This window comes from Haplochromis burtoni, unplaced genomic scaffold (assembly GCF_018398535.1).
Source record: "Haplochromis burtoni strain Fernald_Lab_line unplaced genomic scaffold, NCSU_Asbu1 Contig_231, whole genome shotgun sequence".
In the NCBI taxonomy this organism is placed as follows: Eukaryota; Metazoa; Chordata; class Actinopteri; order Cichliformes; family Cichlidae; genus Haplochromis; species Haplochromis burtoni.
The window spans coordinates 412,336-431,373 of NW_024582592.1; the positions used below are offsets into that span (position 1 = coordinate 412,336).

Here is a 19,038-nt window from a genome sequence, read left to right on the forward strand (position 1 = left end):
GTTCAACCTTTAAATACCAACACTGCCGAAGTTCAGAGAATCCAAAATATACTTAATAGAATTTTTACCCCTCTGCGGTAAGAGGCTGAAGAATGAAGTGAGGTTGGAGTTTCACCCAATCCATGTAACTCCTGAAACTCTTGAACGAGTTCAAATCTGTGACCTCAAGGTGAGAGGTCAAGTTTTCTAAAAGTCTTCAATTCAGTTTTAATTATATAGCTCCAAATGATAAAGAAAACCCCAACAATCATATCACCACTTATGAGCAAGACCTTTGGTGACAGTGGGAAGGATAAACTCTCTTTTAACAGGAAGAAACTTGCAGCAGATCCAGGCTCAGGGAGGGGCGGGGCTAAAGACCCACTGTGGAAGAGAGCCAGTGATCAATAATTACTCATGATTAGATGCAGAGGGGTGTACGAACACATGTGAGTGTATGAAGAAAAAACACCCAGCAGACACAAAATGACAAGACGACACATTTTCTTTCGGTAAATGATATTTTTATTGATCTTCACCACACTTTTCCCTTTCAACAATAAATCACTTTTCTATTTGACCTGTTTACGCGTTTAAAGAGAGATAAAGAGAATATTGCACTTAAAACAAGAGATGGAAGTAAAACCATGAAGCAGAAAAGGAGGGAGGAAACAATCACGAGGCTTTCCTTACAGCACAGTGCCTCCTCAGTACCAGGCAGCTTAGCTTCTTAACTAGCATAATTTAAAATAGCATCTCTATGTTAAGTCAGGTTTGTTTTCAGCTATTACGATACAGGAGAACTCAGAAGGAAGGTACACATGCACGCACAAGCAGGGCTCACTGGAAACCAACAGTCTTTATGATTTATGAGTCGTTCCACTGCAGATAAGTATGAATGCCACAGATACTGACTTTTTTAACTTTTGTTTTTTTGCACATGAAAATAGAGCAGTTAGCTGTGTGTGTGTTAAGCTTTGACTGAGAGAAATGTGAGTAACAGGAAGTCCACTATAGATAAAAATGTAGTGACGTGAGCGAACCGAGTCCCTCGTGTCTGGCAGTCTGAGTGGTTTGCTTATATGTGAGTAGTGCGTGATTATAATATTCCTTTACCGCAGGAATGTCAGCGTCACTGAATGACCCGGCAGCGCAGAGAGTTAACAGGAAAGTTTACCCTAGCCAGCTGTAGGCTAAATGTAATTATACATAAAATTATATATAACCCTCGACTCCATATCTTTGTCGCTTCTGTAAGTTGTTTGTTGACAGAATGGCAGTCAGACTGTGTCCTGTCATTCAAAGAAAGAAACCGCTGACTTTAGCCTGCACACAGCTGATGTGATGTATTTCAGGCTACGGTGAGGCCGATCTGGCGAGTGTGACTCGGGTGTACGGTACGATGCGCAGCAAAAACCAAGGCAACCCGGATATCGAAGTCCTCCACGGAGAACGTAAAGGTAATCTGCATCTTCACATTCAAAGTAAATATGAGCCAATGACGCCAGCGTCTGTCGAACACGCGTCGCTAGCTGAGCCGAGGAGACATAGAGGGGGAAATCTGCGTTTTCGTTGCGGATCATAAAGTAGCAACCCTGGTTAGGCCTGTTGGTCCTTACATCTGTTTGATTGTTGGTTTAGTTCCTGGTTAAAATCTATTAAATTGCCCCAAAAAGTATCAAAATATAGAAATCATCATCGATAATACTCGACCAAATCACATCTACGTCTAATATTAAGGTAATGAAGTGCTATCCAAAAATGACCACTAAGCTATGGCCGGAAAAAATTTAATACAAAATCAAATGCAACAAGTTGATTGTGGCTAAATTCAACAAAAAAATAAAGAAATTGCACAATTTATGATGGCGAATTAATAAAACAAGTCCAGTTGAAGTCTAGCACACTCCTTTGTGTTTCTTTGAGTGGCAGCTGAAATACTGATTGGGTGCTTTGAAAGGTGCCGTTTTACCCTCACTATGTACAACTCTGACCTTTTGTGCGCTGACAAGAAAACATCAGAGGAGCCAGCGATGTATCGCACACAGGCGTGCCTAACATTTCTACCATCACTTTCTCTTCCCTTCCAGCACAGCAGGACAGAAAGGCACATGTGGGCGACCGTCAACCAGGCGAACGCGCAATCTCTCCTTACAACCACATGTTCCTATCGTTGTAATGGAATACATTCTTTAACACAACCTTTGTATCGACACAGCAACAGGTATGAGGTTACTCTACTCTAATGAGTGCTATTTTCTGTATGTAAAGATATAAATATGTAAATACCAAATATCAGATGATTCTTTTTAAACTACATCATGACCTCCACCTACAGCTCTCTATGTGACCTCTGTGACGATATGTTAACTGGAAATACACCAAAGACTACAGAAACAAACGCAGACAACTGATTTCTCAAATTCACTGTAGGAAAAGCAGTCACTGAGAAACTGGAACAAGTGGTTTTCACTTTGAAAGGACTTTAGAAAGAGCACAAGTCACTATGAGACAGATTATCTTTGAGTATGAGCGTCCCTATAGCTACAGCAAATATACTGAAAAGCCCGAGTGGACCTCTGGGTTTCTGTTTCTCTACGTCAGCGGGAGCCCCGAAGAGACGGAAATGGAAACACAGAGGAAATTCATCACAAACTCTGTTGTGTGATGATTTACACACTGCCTAGCAGGAAGGAAGGGAATCAAACGCAAATGAAAATGCCAAATGAACAAATGTGGAGCTAGCGTCTGTGGCGACCCGCCCGTGAATAACGGAGCAGCTGAAAATATCGTAGATCTTCTCCGATACCACAAACGTGATTTGTTTGACTTGCTTGTTGTTGGCTTTAATTGTGCTTCAATTAGAACCTATTCTAAGTATTGTTTTGACAATACAAAGGGGCAAAAATCACTGCGTTATATAAAATAAGGAAAAAATCTGGTTAAGGGACAGAAAATAAAACTCTTCCCTTCACACGACAAAGTATTAAGATTGCAGTGAACAATTAAAAAAACGACTCTGTTATACAAATGGTGATAGCCACAACAACCCTAGAAATAAATAAAAATCTAGAAAACAGAGACAGTTACCCAGATCTGTTTCACACAAATGGACTCAAATACAAATAACTGGGGCAGATACATGTTTGCATATCGGGCTATAGAGAAGAGTAAATAAAAACTGATGTACACTGGGGAGGCCAGTAGGAGAGGAGAGAGGAGACAAACGCTGGATCTTAAAACTCGATCTTGCAAGCTGGGAAAGACTCATCCTGCATGACAACGGTGCTGCTGGAGGCCAGAACCATGATGTTGAGCTCCTGCTGCCTCTCGTGCGTCTGCTGGTACCATTCACGGGTCACCTCAGTGTCGTGGGTGGGGATGAGCGTCACCTGAGAGGGAAACACAAAGGAAAGTGCGGAGGTGTAGTCACCAGAACTGAGAGTACCTAGAAGATTTTTAAACTTGGTACACTTTGAAGGATTGTGTTTTTGCTTTGATGCGGTGAGTGCGGTCTAGTTTTAGCAGTACTTGCTATAATGTGAAGTTGCGGTCAAAAGTTTGTAAACACTTATCGTAGACATTAATAATGTCTTGGTAATTTGGGGCTTCTTTGAACTGTTCTTTTTCAAGTGTGGAGTGATTGTGCAGCACGCATCTGCAATGACTTTAACAAACTGGAGTTGGGTGGACGTTTGATCGGTCCTCATGGCACAGGCCTGGGTACCATCGTTAGAGGATTGGGTCTGTGCCAACAAACTAACTTGTTTAAGGCCACGTCCACACTAATACATTTTGGTTTGAAAACGCATCTTTTTCTCTCTGTTTTGGCGTTCTGTCCACACTGTGATGGCGGACGGCATCGTACAGCATTTGTTTTGTTTGCTCTCATGCCCTATTAAAGATTAATATCAGTTTGTACATGTTCCAGATAAAACTCGGCACTTTTCCTCGACATTTTGCCGCGACGTCTCAAAGAGCCGGAAAATAAACAAACGTCAGACGGAAAAGACACAGGTCAATCATCGTACTTTTCACGCATACGCAGCACAGCAACGTAGCGTTTTCAGTGTGGATGAACACGATTGAAAACGATAGTGTGGACGCGGAGTGTTTTTAGACGAATTTATCCAGATTAGTGTCAACGTAGCCTAAATAAGCTCTACCAATTCTGCCAGGACAACTGATCGAATATTCAGTCAGGATTATGCCCTGAGCTTGCTGGTGTCTACCAAAACCACTGAGTCAGGAAGCAACTTGCTGAGAAGTAACCAAATATTAGTGTGAGTGTATATGTACTTTTTACCCTCAGCTAACCCAATTATTCTTCTTTAAATGTATTAGAGATTATTAAAGATGTACTGCTGCACCATTCTTCAAACCTGGAAAGACAACAGTGCAAACAAATCAATAAAAGCTTGTAATTACCATGACGTTCATGCCAAGTTTTGACCACAATTGTACAAATTCATGACGTATGTTTACACTCATATAGCTCAGTGATGTCACTTAAGCTGGCAAATGTAATTGTTTTAACCTATTTATGAAGCTAGCAGCTGTAGTAGTATTCAGCTGTCCTAACAGACCGCATGTAAAACATGGCCAAAGCCACCAGAGTTGAGCGTTTTGGTTTGGAAGGACAAAGAGGTAAATGACTCTGATGTCTGATCGTTCATGTTACCCGACAGGAAGTGAATGCAACCGCTGAACAGCAGGATCACGGAGAATATGCTGGCTATCTAGCTTTCGGCCTAGCGCAGATTGTTGTTGTTACCTGTCAGAGGGCCCGGTGGCGCCAGTGTCCGGCAGCCTCGCCTCTGTCCCAGGGTGGCTGTGGCTACAATGTAGCTTGCCATCTCCAGTGTGTGAATGTGTGTGTGAATGTGGGGATGACTGGATATGTAAAGCGCTTTGGGGTCCTTAGGGACTAGTAAAGCGCTATATAAATACAGGCCATTTACCATTTTACCATTTACCTCTTTGGCTCTGACAGCAATCAGAGATTGTTAAATGTCTGTAGACATCAAACAGGTTTCTGGCACAAAAGAACACTGGCTGATGTCCAACTTAAGGAAATTTGGGCTTAGTGGAAAACAAAAGCATCACCAGCTGCACACCTCAGTACGTAGGTCGAGTAAGAGATTGAGGTGGTCAATAAATGCCACCACAAACCTTTGAGATTTAAAAGTGAAAATTATTGTGTTTATATTTTTTTATCAAGTGGATAACCCCAGTATTAACCTTAACCTAGCTCTACATGTGGAGGTCAGGAAAAAAAGAATAGTTTCTTCTGTGTGTCAATTAGAAAGATTATATTCTTTGTTCCCTAATTGCCAGAACTTAATAGAGAACAATGTATTAAAAACTAACCCTAGGTTAGAGTCAGAGTTAGGGTCATCAGTGATGACTTAAATTGATGGGTTAAAACACACGTAAATAATACCTGTAGGTTTGATCCCCACTGAGCTTTGCCGTCCAACAGTGCATCAAGGACTCCTCGGCTCGGTTCGCCGCTCGCTGCATCGTTGCCACTCACCACATAGTATGCAGAACGAATGCGTTTGAAAAACTCTTGGTCCACATTCTTGGCACTGCAGTGGTTGGGAATGTAAGTCAGATCCACATAAATGGGTTGGCCGGGAGCAGCCACAGAGCCTGACTTCTGAGAACCTGTGTGGGTAAAGAAGGCCAAACCATTGTTCCCTTTTGTGTTGTGTAAAGAGTTAGGATGTTATGTTTTCAATGACATTTGCTCACCTGAACTGCTTTTGACACCATTAGTCAGCCCTTTGCCAGGGTTGTAGCTTGACCTGGACAGGTCGTCATCTTTGGAGCCCTGTCCATCTGAAAGACGAGACATCCGCGAACTCTTGTCGGCCTCCTTCTTTTTCAGCGAAGCACTACGAGGAGACTGCGTCTGTTTGACAGGCATAGGAGACCGCTTGCGCCTAGCTGGTGATCCTGATTTGGTTTTGCCTGCAGTCTTCTTTAAGCTCTTAGTTTTTGGCTCTTTTTTCAGGGAGCCGTTGTCTAAAGAGTCGGGATCCACCATGCAAACGTCTGGCCGTGGGGGGTGTGGGGAAGGATCCATGAGGGGAGCAGGAGAAGGATCGTGGCTCCTCCTGGAGTTAAAGTGGTGGCTGCCTCCTCCTAGGGCAGCTTTATCAACTGGCATGTAGTCAGCATCCTCATCTGAGTCCATGTTGCCTTCACCAGTAGCTGAAGGGTATTCTTCACTGCCCGGGGGTGCATCCGAATCTGACTGGGAGGCCAGAGACTCGCTGACCGAGGTGGGTGGAGTGTCCTCCGTGGCCAAGCCTAATCCTGCTGACATCCCACCAGTTTGGTGCAGAGAGCTGCTGTCCCTGCTGTGGGATTGGTGTTGATGGGCGTGTTTGTGAGCCCTTCTCTTGACTGAGAGGTCGTGCTCGTCACCCTCCTGCGACTGATCACTTCTGCAGCCTTGCTCCTCATCGTCCTCGTCACTGGAGAGTTGCCGCATGCAGGGGTTGATGAAGGAAGGTGAGAGGTCTTCTTTGCGTTGCCTGTACTCAGAAGACGAATATCCGGGAGAGGAGCGGCTCGTATAGGAGGAGGTAGCTCCTATGGGTGCATCCCGATCGCTGTCGTCATCGTCGTCCTCGTCATCCTGCCCTCCCCGGCTGCACTCCTCCCCGTAGAACGGTGAACGGAACGGCTGATCAGTTGAGGAGAGTGAGAGCGGGCGGGCAGGATGCTCTGGCTCCATCTCGCACTCTTCTTCAAACTCATCATCGTGACGGTAATGAGGGGGAGAGTCTCCTGGCACCATTCCCATCTGGGATTTTGGCATTTCCCACTCATAGGAGCTCCTTACATAACCTGCTGCTCCCTCGTGTGACACCAGCTTGGCTGAGCCTAAAGCTGCACCAGTTACTGCTGCTGCAGATGGGAGCATGGAACTCGTGCTGACCTCCGTGGGCCCGTTCACTGTGTCCGGCTTGCTGGTCTGAAGTGTTGAGGGAGTGTAGGAGCCAAGAACATCTGGAAGCGCATCTCCTGGCTTTTCAGCAATGGGTGGAGCAACAGGCTTGTCAGAAAATAAAAGGCTACTAGCCAGGCCACTAGAAGGAGACCTCCGAGTCATCTCACGCATATACGCTTCCTCGTCCTCTTCTTCGCTGCTTTCGGTCTCCTCAAAGTAATGTTTGCCTTCTATGTCTGGCCGAGGCGAGGACGTGACGCCAAACAGAGCAGCACTAGCTGCCTCCTTGTCCTTGGAGAACTCTGAAAGTTGAGAGAATGGTGACACTGCTGTGGCCCCAAATCCAACAGCTGTGTCCAGCTGGGACCCTTCAGACCACTCAGGCTTAGAGAAAGACTCAGGTTGAGAGACTTTATCTGTTAGTCCACCTAATGAAGTCATGTGCTCCTTCTTGTCATCAGTAAAGGTACTGGACGAGAGGGAGGGGAATGATTTAACCTCTTCAAAAGGACTGAGAGGTGAGAAGCGGGCCAAACCGGAGGTAGTCTCAGCTGCGCTCGTAGCCGTAATTTGTTTCTCAGTCACTTCTAAATAGTCATCTTTTGCGACAGCGGAGCTGGAGAATGGAGAATCCGTAACGGGCGAGTGTTCATCTTTGAAGGAGGAGTACTCAAAGAGAGGCTCGGCTGAGGCAGGTGTCTCCAGCTCCTCTCCGAACTGACGGCTGGTGGACAGAGACCCCGAGGTGGAGGAGGAGTAGCTGTAGGCCGAAGAGGAGGAGAACCCAGGGGCAGCGGTGGTTGTGGTGTACTGGAAGCTTGTGTCCAATGATCTCTTACTCAGAAGATCTGGTGTCTTTTGTTTCTCAAAATCAGAATCAGCTCTGTCGTTCTGGTAATAGTTGCCGTCTGTTGATTTCAAGGTGAAGTTCTCTCTTGCTTTGTCTGAGCTTTGACTGGACACAAACGTCTCCTTCTCGTCACTTCCGCTGCTGTATTCAAATCCTGATGAGTAGCTAGAGAAACCTGCAGCCCCTAAATCCAGTGGTTTTCCACTAAGTGATGACGAGTCGGCCTTGGTTTTATCTTCGACCGTTGTGAGGGAGCTCGAACTGCTTCCTGTAATAACCGGCTTCCCCTGACCGCTGTTACCATATCCAGCCATGGAAACCATGAACTCAGGCTTGTCTTGGCCAAGCGTTTCACTGACCGGACTTTTCACTTCCTTTTCAGATTTCTCTTTGGCACCTTTCTCAATATCAGAATCAACAGCACCTTCGTCCTCTTCCTCCTCCTCTTCGTCATCTTCCTCTTCTTCGTCGTCATCAACAATATCATCATCATAGTCCTTCTCGTCTCTCGCCGTTAGCTTTCGCATATCAATCTCCAAGCACGCACCTTTCTCGTTGTAGGCCGAGGCAGCTAGCTTGTCTACACCCGACGCTGAGGCCTCTGTGCTGTCAGTCGGGACTCTGACGTCCTTTTCTGATGACAAAGAAGTGGTCCATGCCTCAGGTCTGTCAGCCATTGAAGGGAATCGACTACTTTCACTGTGTTTAGATGTCTCCTTTTCTTTCACCTCTTTTTCGAATTGAGCTGTAGCTGGAGTGCTCTTGGAGTCTAGCCACGATAAGGACTCCTTTCCATAAGAAACAGCAAATCCCTCGTTTTCTGACATCTTATCCCTGACTGTGAAGGGAGGCTCATGTTTTAGCAGATCTGCGCTGTCCTTTGCTACGTCTTTCTCCACCTTAAGGACCTCTAAGGACTCCTGACGAAATGAGTCAGAGTCAATTGAGCTTGTCTTGCTGTCGTAAATGTCACTATAAGAGAACGTTTTGCCGTGCACATAGGGAGTGTCTTGTCTTACATATGAGGCCTTTACTTTACCCTCCTTCTCGGGAAACTCGTATAGGTTGAACTGAACACTTTTTTCAGGCTCTTTAATAGTGATATCTGCTTTTTCTGTGCTGTCTTTTGTAATGTCAGCTTCGGCGCGATCACTCAAAACGGGCTGAGACCCTACCCTAACTGGAAAGTCGTCATCTTTTTCATCTTTGTTCGAATACGTCACGTGAGGTTTGGGTTTCTCCTCTGTGGCAAAGGCCACATTTGTTTTGCCTGAGCTCACAACTTCCTTTTGAGTTCCTGCAGATTTTGCATCAAAACTAAAGTCATCATCCAAGAAGCAACCCTCTTTGGCCTCCATAAGCTTTGCCTTGACGGTAGGCTGTAGATCCTTTTTGGCATAATAATCGTCATCATCCTCCTCATCAGATTCTTCAGATGCTTCAACCATGGTCTTGTCACCTGACACACCAATAAAGGAGGTATTGTCTGAGATGGTGACTGATTTCTCTGTTTTCTGGATGTCAGCTTTCGTGCTGGTCACTGCCTCGTCTCTGTCTTCTGTCCTAAAGGGCTTTTCCTCCGTTGGAGAGTAGCCGCTGCTGGTAGGCACAGACTGTGTGGGTGATGCAAGTTTCATGGTGCTATCGTCCGGACTTAGGCATCTTTCCTCACTCTCCTGCCTGGAGTGGGAGTCTAGCCCTGGGGAGAATGATGAAGGAGGGGGTGATACAGGCTTTATTTCAACACCAGTCTTAAATCCCTCTGCAATGAAGAGGTTTTCTTTGACAGACTGTGAGGGTGAGTACTGTGTAGTGGAGAAGGGAGGAGGAGAAAAAGTGGACGAGGGCGATTTCTCCTTCTCCTGGAGCATCATGGAGGCTGCATATTCGTAGCCCTCTTGAAGTTTACCCAGAGGGATGTCAACGTTTGGGGTCTGGTCCTCATCCTCATCCTCGTCATCATCTTCTTCATCCTGGACTGATGGGACATTCACTTCACCCTCGATCTCAGGGATGTGGGGCTGATACTCATCAGAGGAAGGAGACTTAAAACACTTGTCATCCTCTAGAGAGGAGGTGGGTGAGATGGTTCCTGCTGAGTGGAGATAGTCCTTCCCTTGGGCAGCCTCTGCACGTGAGGGGATGCTGTTGATGGTATCCAGCAGGAGAGAGTTCCGCCCCGCATCCTCGGTCTGGGGCGCTGTCACGGAGGCAACGGACTGGTCTTCAGCTACAGATGTGGCAAAGGATGACAGTTTGTCATATTCTGTGATGGATGTGGCTGAGGAGATGTGCTCCTCTTCAGCAAGAGGAGCAGCAATGATGGTGGGGTAAGGTGCAAGCTCAGGTTCGGGACCTCCCATAAAGGCTTTGGGTTTGACATCGGCAACGTCAGATATAGCGGAACTCTTCATCTCCTTTATACCGTGCATCGAATCAAAGGTGCCGGGAACGTCGGGAACAGAGATGTCATAAGAGCCCACATCATAGTGCAGCTGTGGAATCCTGTCCTCGGTATCCTCATGGATCTCCTCATCAGAGATGGTCTGTTCAGTCTCAGAGTATCCGGGTATGGTTTCATCTTGGATAAAAGAGAACTGCTCTGAGGCAGAGGCTGCTATTGCCTGTGCAGTTGGTAACGGTTTTTGCGATGGCTTGGTGTCCCACTCCTTTGCTTTTTCCTTTTTCACCTCCTCAGTTTTATACTTCAGGACCTCATCGTCTTCTGTCCCTTCAAGGTCAGCTTTCTCGATTACATCGCCCTCTTCCTCTGAGCTCTCGCTCTTCTTCGATCTATCTTTTACATCATCCTTTATGGAGTATTTATCATATTTTTCCATTTTCTCCTCTTCGTACTTTTTATTGGAACCATCATCGCCGTAGTTCTTCTTTTGAGTAGCCACCACCACCTGTTCTTCCTGTTTGACTGGAGATTTGGGCAAAGCAGACTTTGTCTCAGTGGTTGAGGCTGTGACTTTTTCCTCAGGGAAAACTAAGGAAGAAACTTTAGCGTCAGAGTGCACTGTTAGCTCAGGCATGACATCGTTCTGGATCGGTTCTGTCTTGTGTTTGGACAGCTCCTCTTGTTTCAATGCCTCAAAGTCCTCAGTGAGGTCTTCGGGCGAGGACACAATGGATCTGTCAGCCAGAGCTGCTGCCTCAACCTCTTCAGGCACATTCTTTAAAACTGGTTTTTTCTCATTCACTTCCTCCTTCACTGCTTTATTTTTGTCGCTTTTAGGTTTAGCCTGAGTCTTGGCCTTGTGCAAAGTTTTCCTCACCTCAGGGGTTAATGGTTTCAGGTCTGGTTTTGTGATTTTTCTCAGTTCAGGTTTACTTGGATCTTTCTTTTTGTCCTCCTTGGCTTTGCTTTCTTTCTTCTCCTCCTTTCGTATGTTCTCGTCTTTCTTTACCTCGCGTTTCTCTTTCTTCATTTCTTTTTTCTCTTTGTCTTTTTTCTCATCCATCTTTGATGCTTTCTCTTGCTTGGCAGCTTTTTCCTTTGATATTTTCTTTTTTTCCATCTTGTTAACTCCAGGGGCTACTTCACTGTTTTTCTGTTGCTTGGTGGCTTTTAGACTTTCACTTTTGGGTTTCTTCTCTTCTTTCTTTTCAGCCTTATTTTCTTTGCCGGTATCGCTCTTTGACTCTTCCTCCGGTCCACTGGCTTCTTTCTTAGTTGTTTTCGAATGTGGTTTGGGCGAAGATTTCAGACTCTCTTTGCTATCAGTTCTTGATCTTATTTTGGTCTGTTTTATGATGGGAGGTGGTGCGCCAGATGATATGTCTTTTTGGGTAGCCACTGGGTATCGCAGAAAGTCCAGGTGCTTTAGTTTCTCTAGGCCTTCAAATATTTTATTCTGTGGTGCATTTCCTGGGAAAAGCACACGGACTATCTTTTCTGTTGGACGATGAGGAATCCACACGATGAGAGCTGTGACTGACGTTAAATAGGGGACCGATATTTCTCCTTCTTTTCCGTTCGGCATCATGATCCCTGTCTTGGCCTTGCTGTTTCCGGCCCATTTCTGCATTAGAAACTGCATCTCTTTGCTTTCTTTCACGGGGTTTAGAACATACATGTCTAACTTTCCCACACCTAGCTTGTGGAACAGTGTGATAGGTTCAATCGTGTTGCTTACTACCCTATGAAGAGGCTCTGGTGTGATGCCAAGCTTGTTGAGGTACTGCAGTGTCAGAGATGCTTCCTCAATGCTTCGCTTTACCTTAAGGGTGGACTCGGGCATCCGCAGCTTCTCCGGGACATTGAAAAACACAATCCCGAGCTCGGGGGAAATAAGGTTCTTCATCCAGTCACCGCTGCTGCTGGAGCCAGAGTCTTGGTTCCTCTCTTCCTCCTGCTCAGCAATCTTTCGCTGGAACAGCCCATTGATGCCAGGGAGGTTATCTGCGCCAATATGGGTAAGCAGGACAGAGTCGATCCTGTCCAGGTGCCGAACCAGCTTCCAGAAGCAGGACTTCCGCTCAGACCCACCGTCCACCAGGATGTTGAATCCATTGACAGCAAACAGAGCAGAGTCTCCCCTGCCTCCAGGGAAGATGTAGCAGCAGGGTTTGGACAGCTTCAGAAACCCACCGGAGGTTGGGGGCTCCAGAAGGTCAAAGGGTGATGGCACATCCACTGTCTCTGCAACATACTCTGTAAACTCTGTGACTCCGTCCATGTTGGGGAGGTGGGGTTCGGGGTTCAGGCGGTATTCCAGAAGATTTAGGAGTGACTGCTGCTCCTGGCTTTGGCCCAGGGAGCTCCAGCCCCCTTCTCCCTGACAGGAAACGGTAAGCTTCGACGGTTGCTCAGAAGAGACCCTGGACAGGACTTCAATCACCTTCAATCAAACACAGGAAGAGGGAAACATGACCCAAAATCATTTTTATAGTTCCACGTTGATCTATACACGCATACACTGAAACAAAGTATTTAGAGTGAACGCACGTGCAGCTTACTTCAGGGTTGGAGATGATGTCGGAGAAATGTTGCCAGGTGAAGGCTCCACTTTGCAGTTGGATGTCACCACCTTGCTCAGAGCTCTGGCCGCTCAGGATCAGCAACTTATTTGCAGCAGAGTCGGTGATCAGTGAGCGAGTCTAGGCAGAGGATAGTAATACGACTGTAACAACAACTGATATATTTAGAATACTATATCATCAATAATCTACCAGAAATACAAACAAAATAGTCAAATGGCAGCACATAAGGATGATGAAAAATCTTTCAGTACCCAAACATGTGATGGACTGATTCAAAGCTGCAGACATCCAAACACTTATAGGATCATTTTATCCCACATGTACCTGCAATTCCAACTTTCTGTGTGTGAAAAGCAGCCAATCAGACACGGGGGGGGAAGGAAAGCTAGCCTTAAAGGGACAGGACCTAAAACGGCACCTTTAGGATGAACTGAAAGGGTGTGTCACGGCCTAGCCTGTACCAGAAACACAATCTACTTGTGCACAAAAGGCTCCTTGTTTTCTTTTTCTTTCATAAGTAACGGATAGCCAGATGACTGCTGTGCTCCTGGACTACCAGGGCCAACTGCTGCTGATAAGCAAAGGAAAGAAAAATGCTTTACAGATGTTTGTTAAGCAATTCAGGCAGGACGATTACAAAGTAATTAAATGTTCTTTATTTTCTTAATAAATGGATATTTTTCTTTTTGTGAATAATTGATATAAAATATATTCAATATTATTCCTTTTTGTCTATGGAGCTAACAAGTCATCATACAAAGCTGCTTAAATGTAGAACAGAGTAGCCTACATGGAGCTGGAAATGAGTAAAATAGCTGCAGTTTGTCCTCTGTGTGATGAATGGCACGCTAAATATGTCCAATCAAAATAGCTGCTCTAACAAAATGAGTTTAAGAAAAAAAGGTCAGTCAGGCTGCAAAAACTCCTGCTCCTTTTTACAAATCTAAATATAGCAGTTTAAAAATGAGCGCCTGTCACTTAACACCCAAAATAGAATGTTTGAAAAAGTATTTTCTATTTCTGCGACAAACAGGACCCATTTTAGGCACATTTAAAGTCTCGATTTAGTCATAAGTAGCTGAGAAGCTGAGATTCCGGAGGCCTAAGGAAAATGATTAAAAGGAGAATAAACACACAAAACTGTGAGTTTCTTGGGCAGCTTGAGGGACCAGCTGTTTCAGTCCTGTAGATGTAGACTTGGCAGTAGTTCCACATTGATCTACAGATGCAAGTTACTCGTGAAGGACTAATTAAATGTTTATAGTGACTAATTAAAGCTATGAGGTCGACCTGTGTAAACAAAACTAGTATGAAAGTTGTTATCTGTTTTTGACTGCAGATAACATATGAACACACTGTCTGTGACTCACACTGTGGTCCTTCAGCTGACAAAGTGTACTGATGCTAATCAGAGAAGCCTGGGACAGGCATGGACCTCCAACTCTGGGATCCCTGGTGAACAGCAGGTATTGCTACGGTCTTTATAAGACAAACTGAGTTCAGATCACATTGAACACTTTGGCCCAGAACTCCTCAGTGTGACTTAAATGAAAAAACTTTTCCAAATAGGAACCAAACACTTTGATCATCGCCCTGCACTCGTTTCCTGTATGCTCTCTGAATGTGACTCACCTCTGAAACAGCAGTTTCCTCTGATGGGTTCACCAACACAACTGTCTGGAGGACATCACTCTGATACTGGAGAATTCTCTGGCCTGCAGGAACAGATACATAAAAACTTAAAAGGTCTTCTGATGACCAGGCGGGAACAAGAAGCAAACCATCAGCTGATTAAAGCCAAACAGATTAGAATTTCTGGTACAATACAAGTGCAGAGTCTCACATGTACCTCTGTCAAGTAAATATTAGGACTGTAGAGCATCCGTAACTCTGGATGATAAGCATGGCAATGCAAGTTAATATTTAAGAGCATTTCCATGTATTTATTGAGTTTTAAACTTTATACTGACACCATCATTAAACAAAACAAAACCAACATAACAGGACAAAACAAAATAGACAAAACAAAATAAAACAAACAACCCGGCTCAAGAATACAAATAAATAAATAGAAAATCCAGACACTTTGATTATGAGATACAATTAACAATACACATATGTAAAATAGCAGTGACATGCTTGCATTATACCAGGGCCTGTGAGAAAATAGCAGAAATATCCAAACCGGCATACGCCATAAATGGGTCCCATATTTTATTAAACTTTTTGTCCCTACTATGTAACTTGCATATTAAGAAATCTAGTGACATATATTCCAGTACCGTCCGGTGCCACTGAGTCTTAGATGGGGCCGTATCCGTGATCCAGTTCAAAAGGACACATTTCCTTGCACAGAATGTTAACAGTGCGTAGTTCACACTTTATGACAAACCAAAATTGTTGGATTTTCCGGCAGGACCATAGACAGTGCGTGAGGTTGCCCACCTCTATTTTACATTTAGGGCTAGGGATGGGTACCGGTATCCGGTGCCATGATGGCACCGGTTCTGACATAAACGGTAGTAACCAGACCGAAAAGCAGCGCACATTTCGGTGCTTTATTTCGGTGCTTTTTTTTCCTGAGCTGTGATACACTTTAGATTCTAGCCAATCATTTTACGTTTCCGAGGATAGTAGACGGGCCCAGGTACGTACGTTCTTTTAGAGCAGAGCTACAGATTAAAAATGACCAAGGCAAAGCGGTCAAAAGTCTAGCTGTACTTCACAGCAAAATATGCAAACTCAGCAGCCTGCAACAAGTGCTTTAAGCTGATTCTGTGATACTGTCAAAGGAGGTAACACCTCAAATCCGATGAAACACCTGGCGACGCATAGCGTTTTTTTTAAAAGCCGAGAAATGCGCCGTATTTGATAGCTTGCTGTGAGACCTCACACCGAGCACATCTACTGTGGGTGGGTTGCCTGTTATCGGACCCGGAGTTAGCAAAATCCCCCAAAAACACGAAGAGGAGAGTCCTGGCCCCTAGCCCTGCCAGTGTAGCAGAAATGATGACGGATGATGATGCAGCAGCAGCCGTTCTTCTCTGCGTGAGTAGCTTAATGTTGTTCGTGTAATTTACGTTGAGTAGGCTAACCACGTTATAACATTAATGCATGTAAGGTGAACTAGCAAACACCATCATAGTTACATGCGGCTGTCTTCTTGTTTGAAGGCAGATACTCCCTTCACCCTGGCCAAAAAGGCTAAAATGACCAAAGAAAAAGTGGAAAACAGTTAAACATGAGAGGTTTTTGGACAAAGTTTGTGTTTTTTCCATTGTTTAAGCACTGCTTCCAGCCAAGAGTGATATCATAAATCCCCTATAGCTGCAGAAAAAGCTAACATTGTTATCTTTTTACAAAAAAACAGCTGAACATGAGAGGTTTTTGGACCAATTTTGTGTTCTCCATTCTTTAAGCACCGGTTTAAGCACCGTTTAAGCACTGGCACCGTTTCAAAAGTACCGGTTTGGCACCGGTATCGGATAAAACCTAAACGATACCCATCCCTATTTAGGGCACAGCGGAGAAAGGTCTGAATTGTATTTATGGCGTTGAGAAGGTGAAATGCGAGCGCTGTGTAAAATTTTAATTTGGATTGCCTTTACTTTATTACAGACGCTCAGAGATTTAGCATTCTCCCAGACTTCGTCCCATACCTCGTCACTAATCTCTATATGTAATTCCTTTTCCCAAATAAGTTGTGTCCATGACCCCAAATTCTGTTAACAGGCCATAACAAATTTGTATAGAAGTTCTAAGATTTGGCTGAAATATCTGCTTTTCACAGTTAGAGACGGTTTGATTAGTAAGTATTGTTGTAGCCCTTTGGATGTGGTCCCTCACTTGTAAATAAGTCCTATGAATGTTGTATTTATCGATTAGCTGGTCAAAGGACATAAAAGTTAGACCCGTCCATTCAGTCAGAAAAGGTAGAAATACCATTCGCAGCCCAGTTCCAAAAGCCGGGGTCGGTGGTTCCAGGCAAAGAGAGAGGATAATCGGATAAGGGAGTGAAAAGAGATGTTAGGTGAGACCTTCCTTCTAGTTTTTGAACCATTCGCCAAGCTCTAACAGTAGATAATGTAAGTAGGTTGCTACAGAACATCCTTAAGGTCTTGAGTTTTCCCACAAAAAGCAAATTTTTCAAAGGGAAGCTGGACATAGAGCTCTCAATATCCAACCAGACAGGAGAAGGCTGTTGTACCCAATCGGCAGCTATACGCATATTGGTGCTCAGCTGATACTTCCTTATATCTGGGAAATCAAAGCCCCCCTTTGAGGATGGAAGACATAACGTGGATATTTTAAGACGAGGTTTCCTCCCTGCCCAAACAAAGGAGCTAAACCAGCCATTTAGAGTTTGGATAGTTTTGTGTGGGAAGAGGGTCGGCACCATCTGTATTGGGTAAAGTAGCCTGGGTATAATGTTCATTTTCAGAAGAGCGATACGACCAAGCCAGGACTTTACCCCCCTATTGTAAAGTTACTTTTATACATCTGGTCGAAGGCGGGTGTGACCCTAATTCCCAGATACGTAAAGTCCTGTGGGGACCAAGTGAAGGGAAATGAAGACGGGGCCCGGTTTTTGTTTCAGACTGCCCAATGGCATTGCTTAATTTTATCGTTTTATATTAATTTTATAATTAATTTTATAGCCTGAGATTTCACTAAACTTATTAATAGTTTCAACCAGAGAGGGGATTGATGATTCCAGCCGAGTCAACACAACAAGTACATCATCAGCGTATCTTGTGCTGTCTTTGTCCTATGGATAGACCATGTATGTCTGCCTGAGCTCGTACTGCCTCTGCCAGTGGCTCTAAGGCAAAGAGCAAAGGGGAGCGGGGACAGCCTTGTCTGGTTCCCTTCAGTATCTGGAAGTTGGAGGACCGAAACCTGTTTGTGAGAACTGCAGAGCAGGAATTGTTATAAAGTAACTTAATCCAGTTTTATAAAGTTTCCACTGAAACCGAATTGGTGTAGTGTAAAAAGTCAGGTAAGACCATTCGACACAGTCAAATGCTTTCTCGGCATCAAGGGAAATCACCACACCAGGCAGAGATTTTTGTTGGAAGAACTGGATCATATTCAACAACCTACACATGTTATTATATGAGTTGCGCCCTTTAATGAAACCCATTTGGTCCTCGTTAATAAGTAGGGGGAGTAAAAGTTCCAGACATTTTGCTAATATCTTGGAGAGGATTTTCAGATCCACATTCAACAAAGAGATTGGCCTGTAGGAGGCACAGTGTTCAGGTAGCTTACCCTTTTTAAGTATAAGGGATATATTGGCTTCCCTTAGAGAATTGGGCAAGAGACCCTTTTTAAAGAAGTCATTGTACATGTTCAAAAGCGGGCCAGCTAAAATTTCCTCGGAATTCTTTATAAAACTCGGCAAATAGTCCGTCTGGTCCCGCTACTTTGCCAATCGTCAGCTCTTTAATGGCATCTAATACCTCCTGTTTTGATATGGGAGAGTCCAGTTTGAGGTTCTGGTCTTCAGACAACTTGGGAAGGTTAAGAGGGGCGAAAAATACATCCAATAGGTCTGCTCTATTTGTCTGAATTTGCGATTTATAAAGGTCTTCATAGAAATTTCTAAATATATCATTAATACTGGTGTTGTCAAAAAACTGTTTTCCCTTTACATCTTTGATTGAAGTGATGTTCTGAGAGTCTGATTTCTTCTTAGTCAGGTATGCTAAGTATTTCCCAGGTTTGTGACCATGCTCATATAGCCTTTGCCTAGCAAATCTAATTTTAGTCTCTACATCTTTTATCAGTAGACAGTCTAATGCCGAACATAGAGCATACATTTCTTGGAGTTTACCCTTAGAAGGTTTTTTTAAGATAATCTCCTTCGGTGTGTTTTAGCTTGGATTCCAAAACCTTCCTCTGCTCTGCTTGTCTACGCTTTTTACCTTTAGTATATGAAATAATGAGACCTCTTGAGTAGGCCTTTAGTGTCTCCCAGAGTAAGGTCTCCCCAAGGTTACCCGTGGAGGGTGTATCAATTAACAAGAACTGTCCAAGTTCCTCTGTGAGGTAACCTGTGAATCCAAGATCGTACAGGATAGAAGGGTCAAAGTGCCAATATCTATCCCGGGGGGCTGGATTCCTGACGTTGCAATCCGGTCGTAAAGTCTGATGTCACTAGCCGTGTCTGGACCTAAACTCCGCTGCAGGTCCATATATCAAACGATCACTATGGCATTACTGAGAGTTGAAAAACTGTCTAAAGTCTTTCATC

The 19,038-nt window shown here is 44.5% G+C and overlaps 1 protein-coding gene across 3 annotated transcripts in view; it reads right to left on the minus strand.

The window, feature by feature from the left end:
* Positions 1-481: 481 nt before the first annotated feature.
* Positions 482-19,038, minus strand: part of map1aa (microtubule-associated protein 1Aa) — a 67,227-nt gene continuing 48,670 nt past the window's right edge. For 2 of the 3 annotated variants that reach the window (XM_005937944.3, XM_005937945.3), the window contains 5 exons: positions 14,415-14,497; positions 12,759-12,899; positions 5,737-12,640; positions 5,423-5,649; positions 482-3,371 (listed from right to left, as the gene is read on the minus strand). In XM_005937944.3, the coding sequence (XP_005938006.1) occupies positions 3,216-3,371; positions 5,423-5,649; positions 5,737-12,640; positions 12,759-12,899; positions 14,415-14,497 (7,511 nt within the window). In that variant the 3' untranslated portion in view covers positions 482-3,215. Of the gene's footprint in view, positions 3,372-5,422; positions 5,650-5,736; positions 12,641-12,747; positions 12,900-14,414; positions 14,498-19,038 lie in introns of those variants that run through there. The other variant, XM_042226859.1, reaches the window with a different exon arrangement.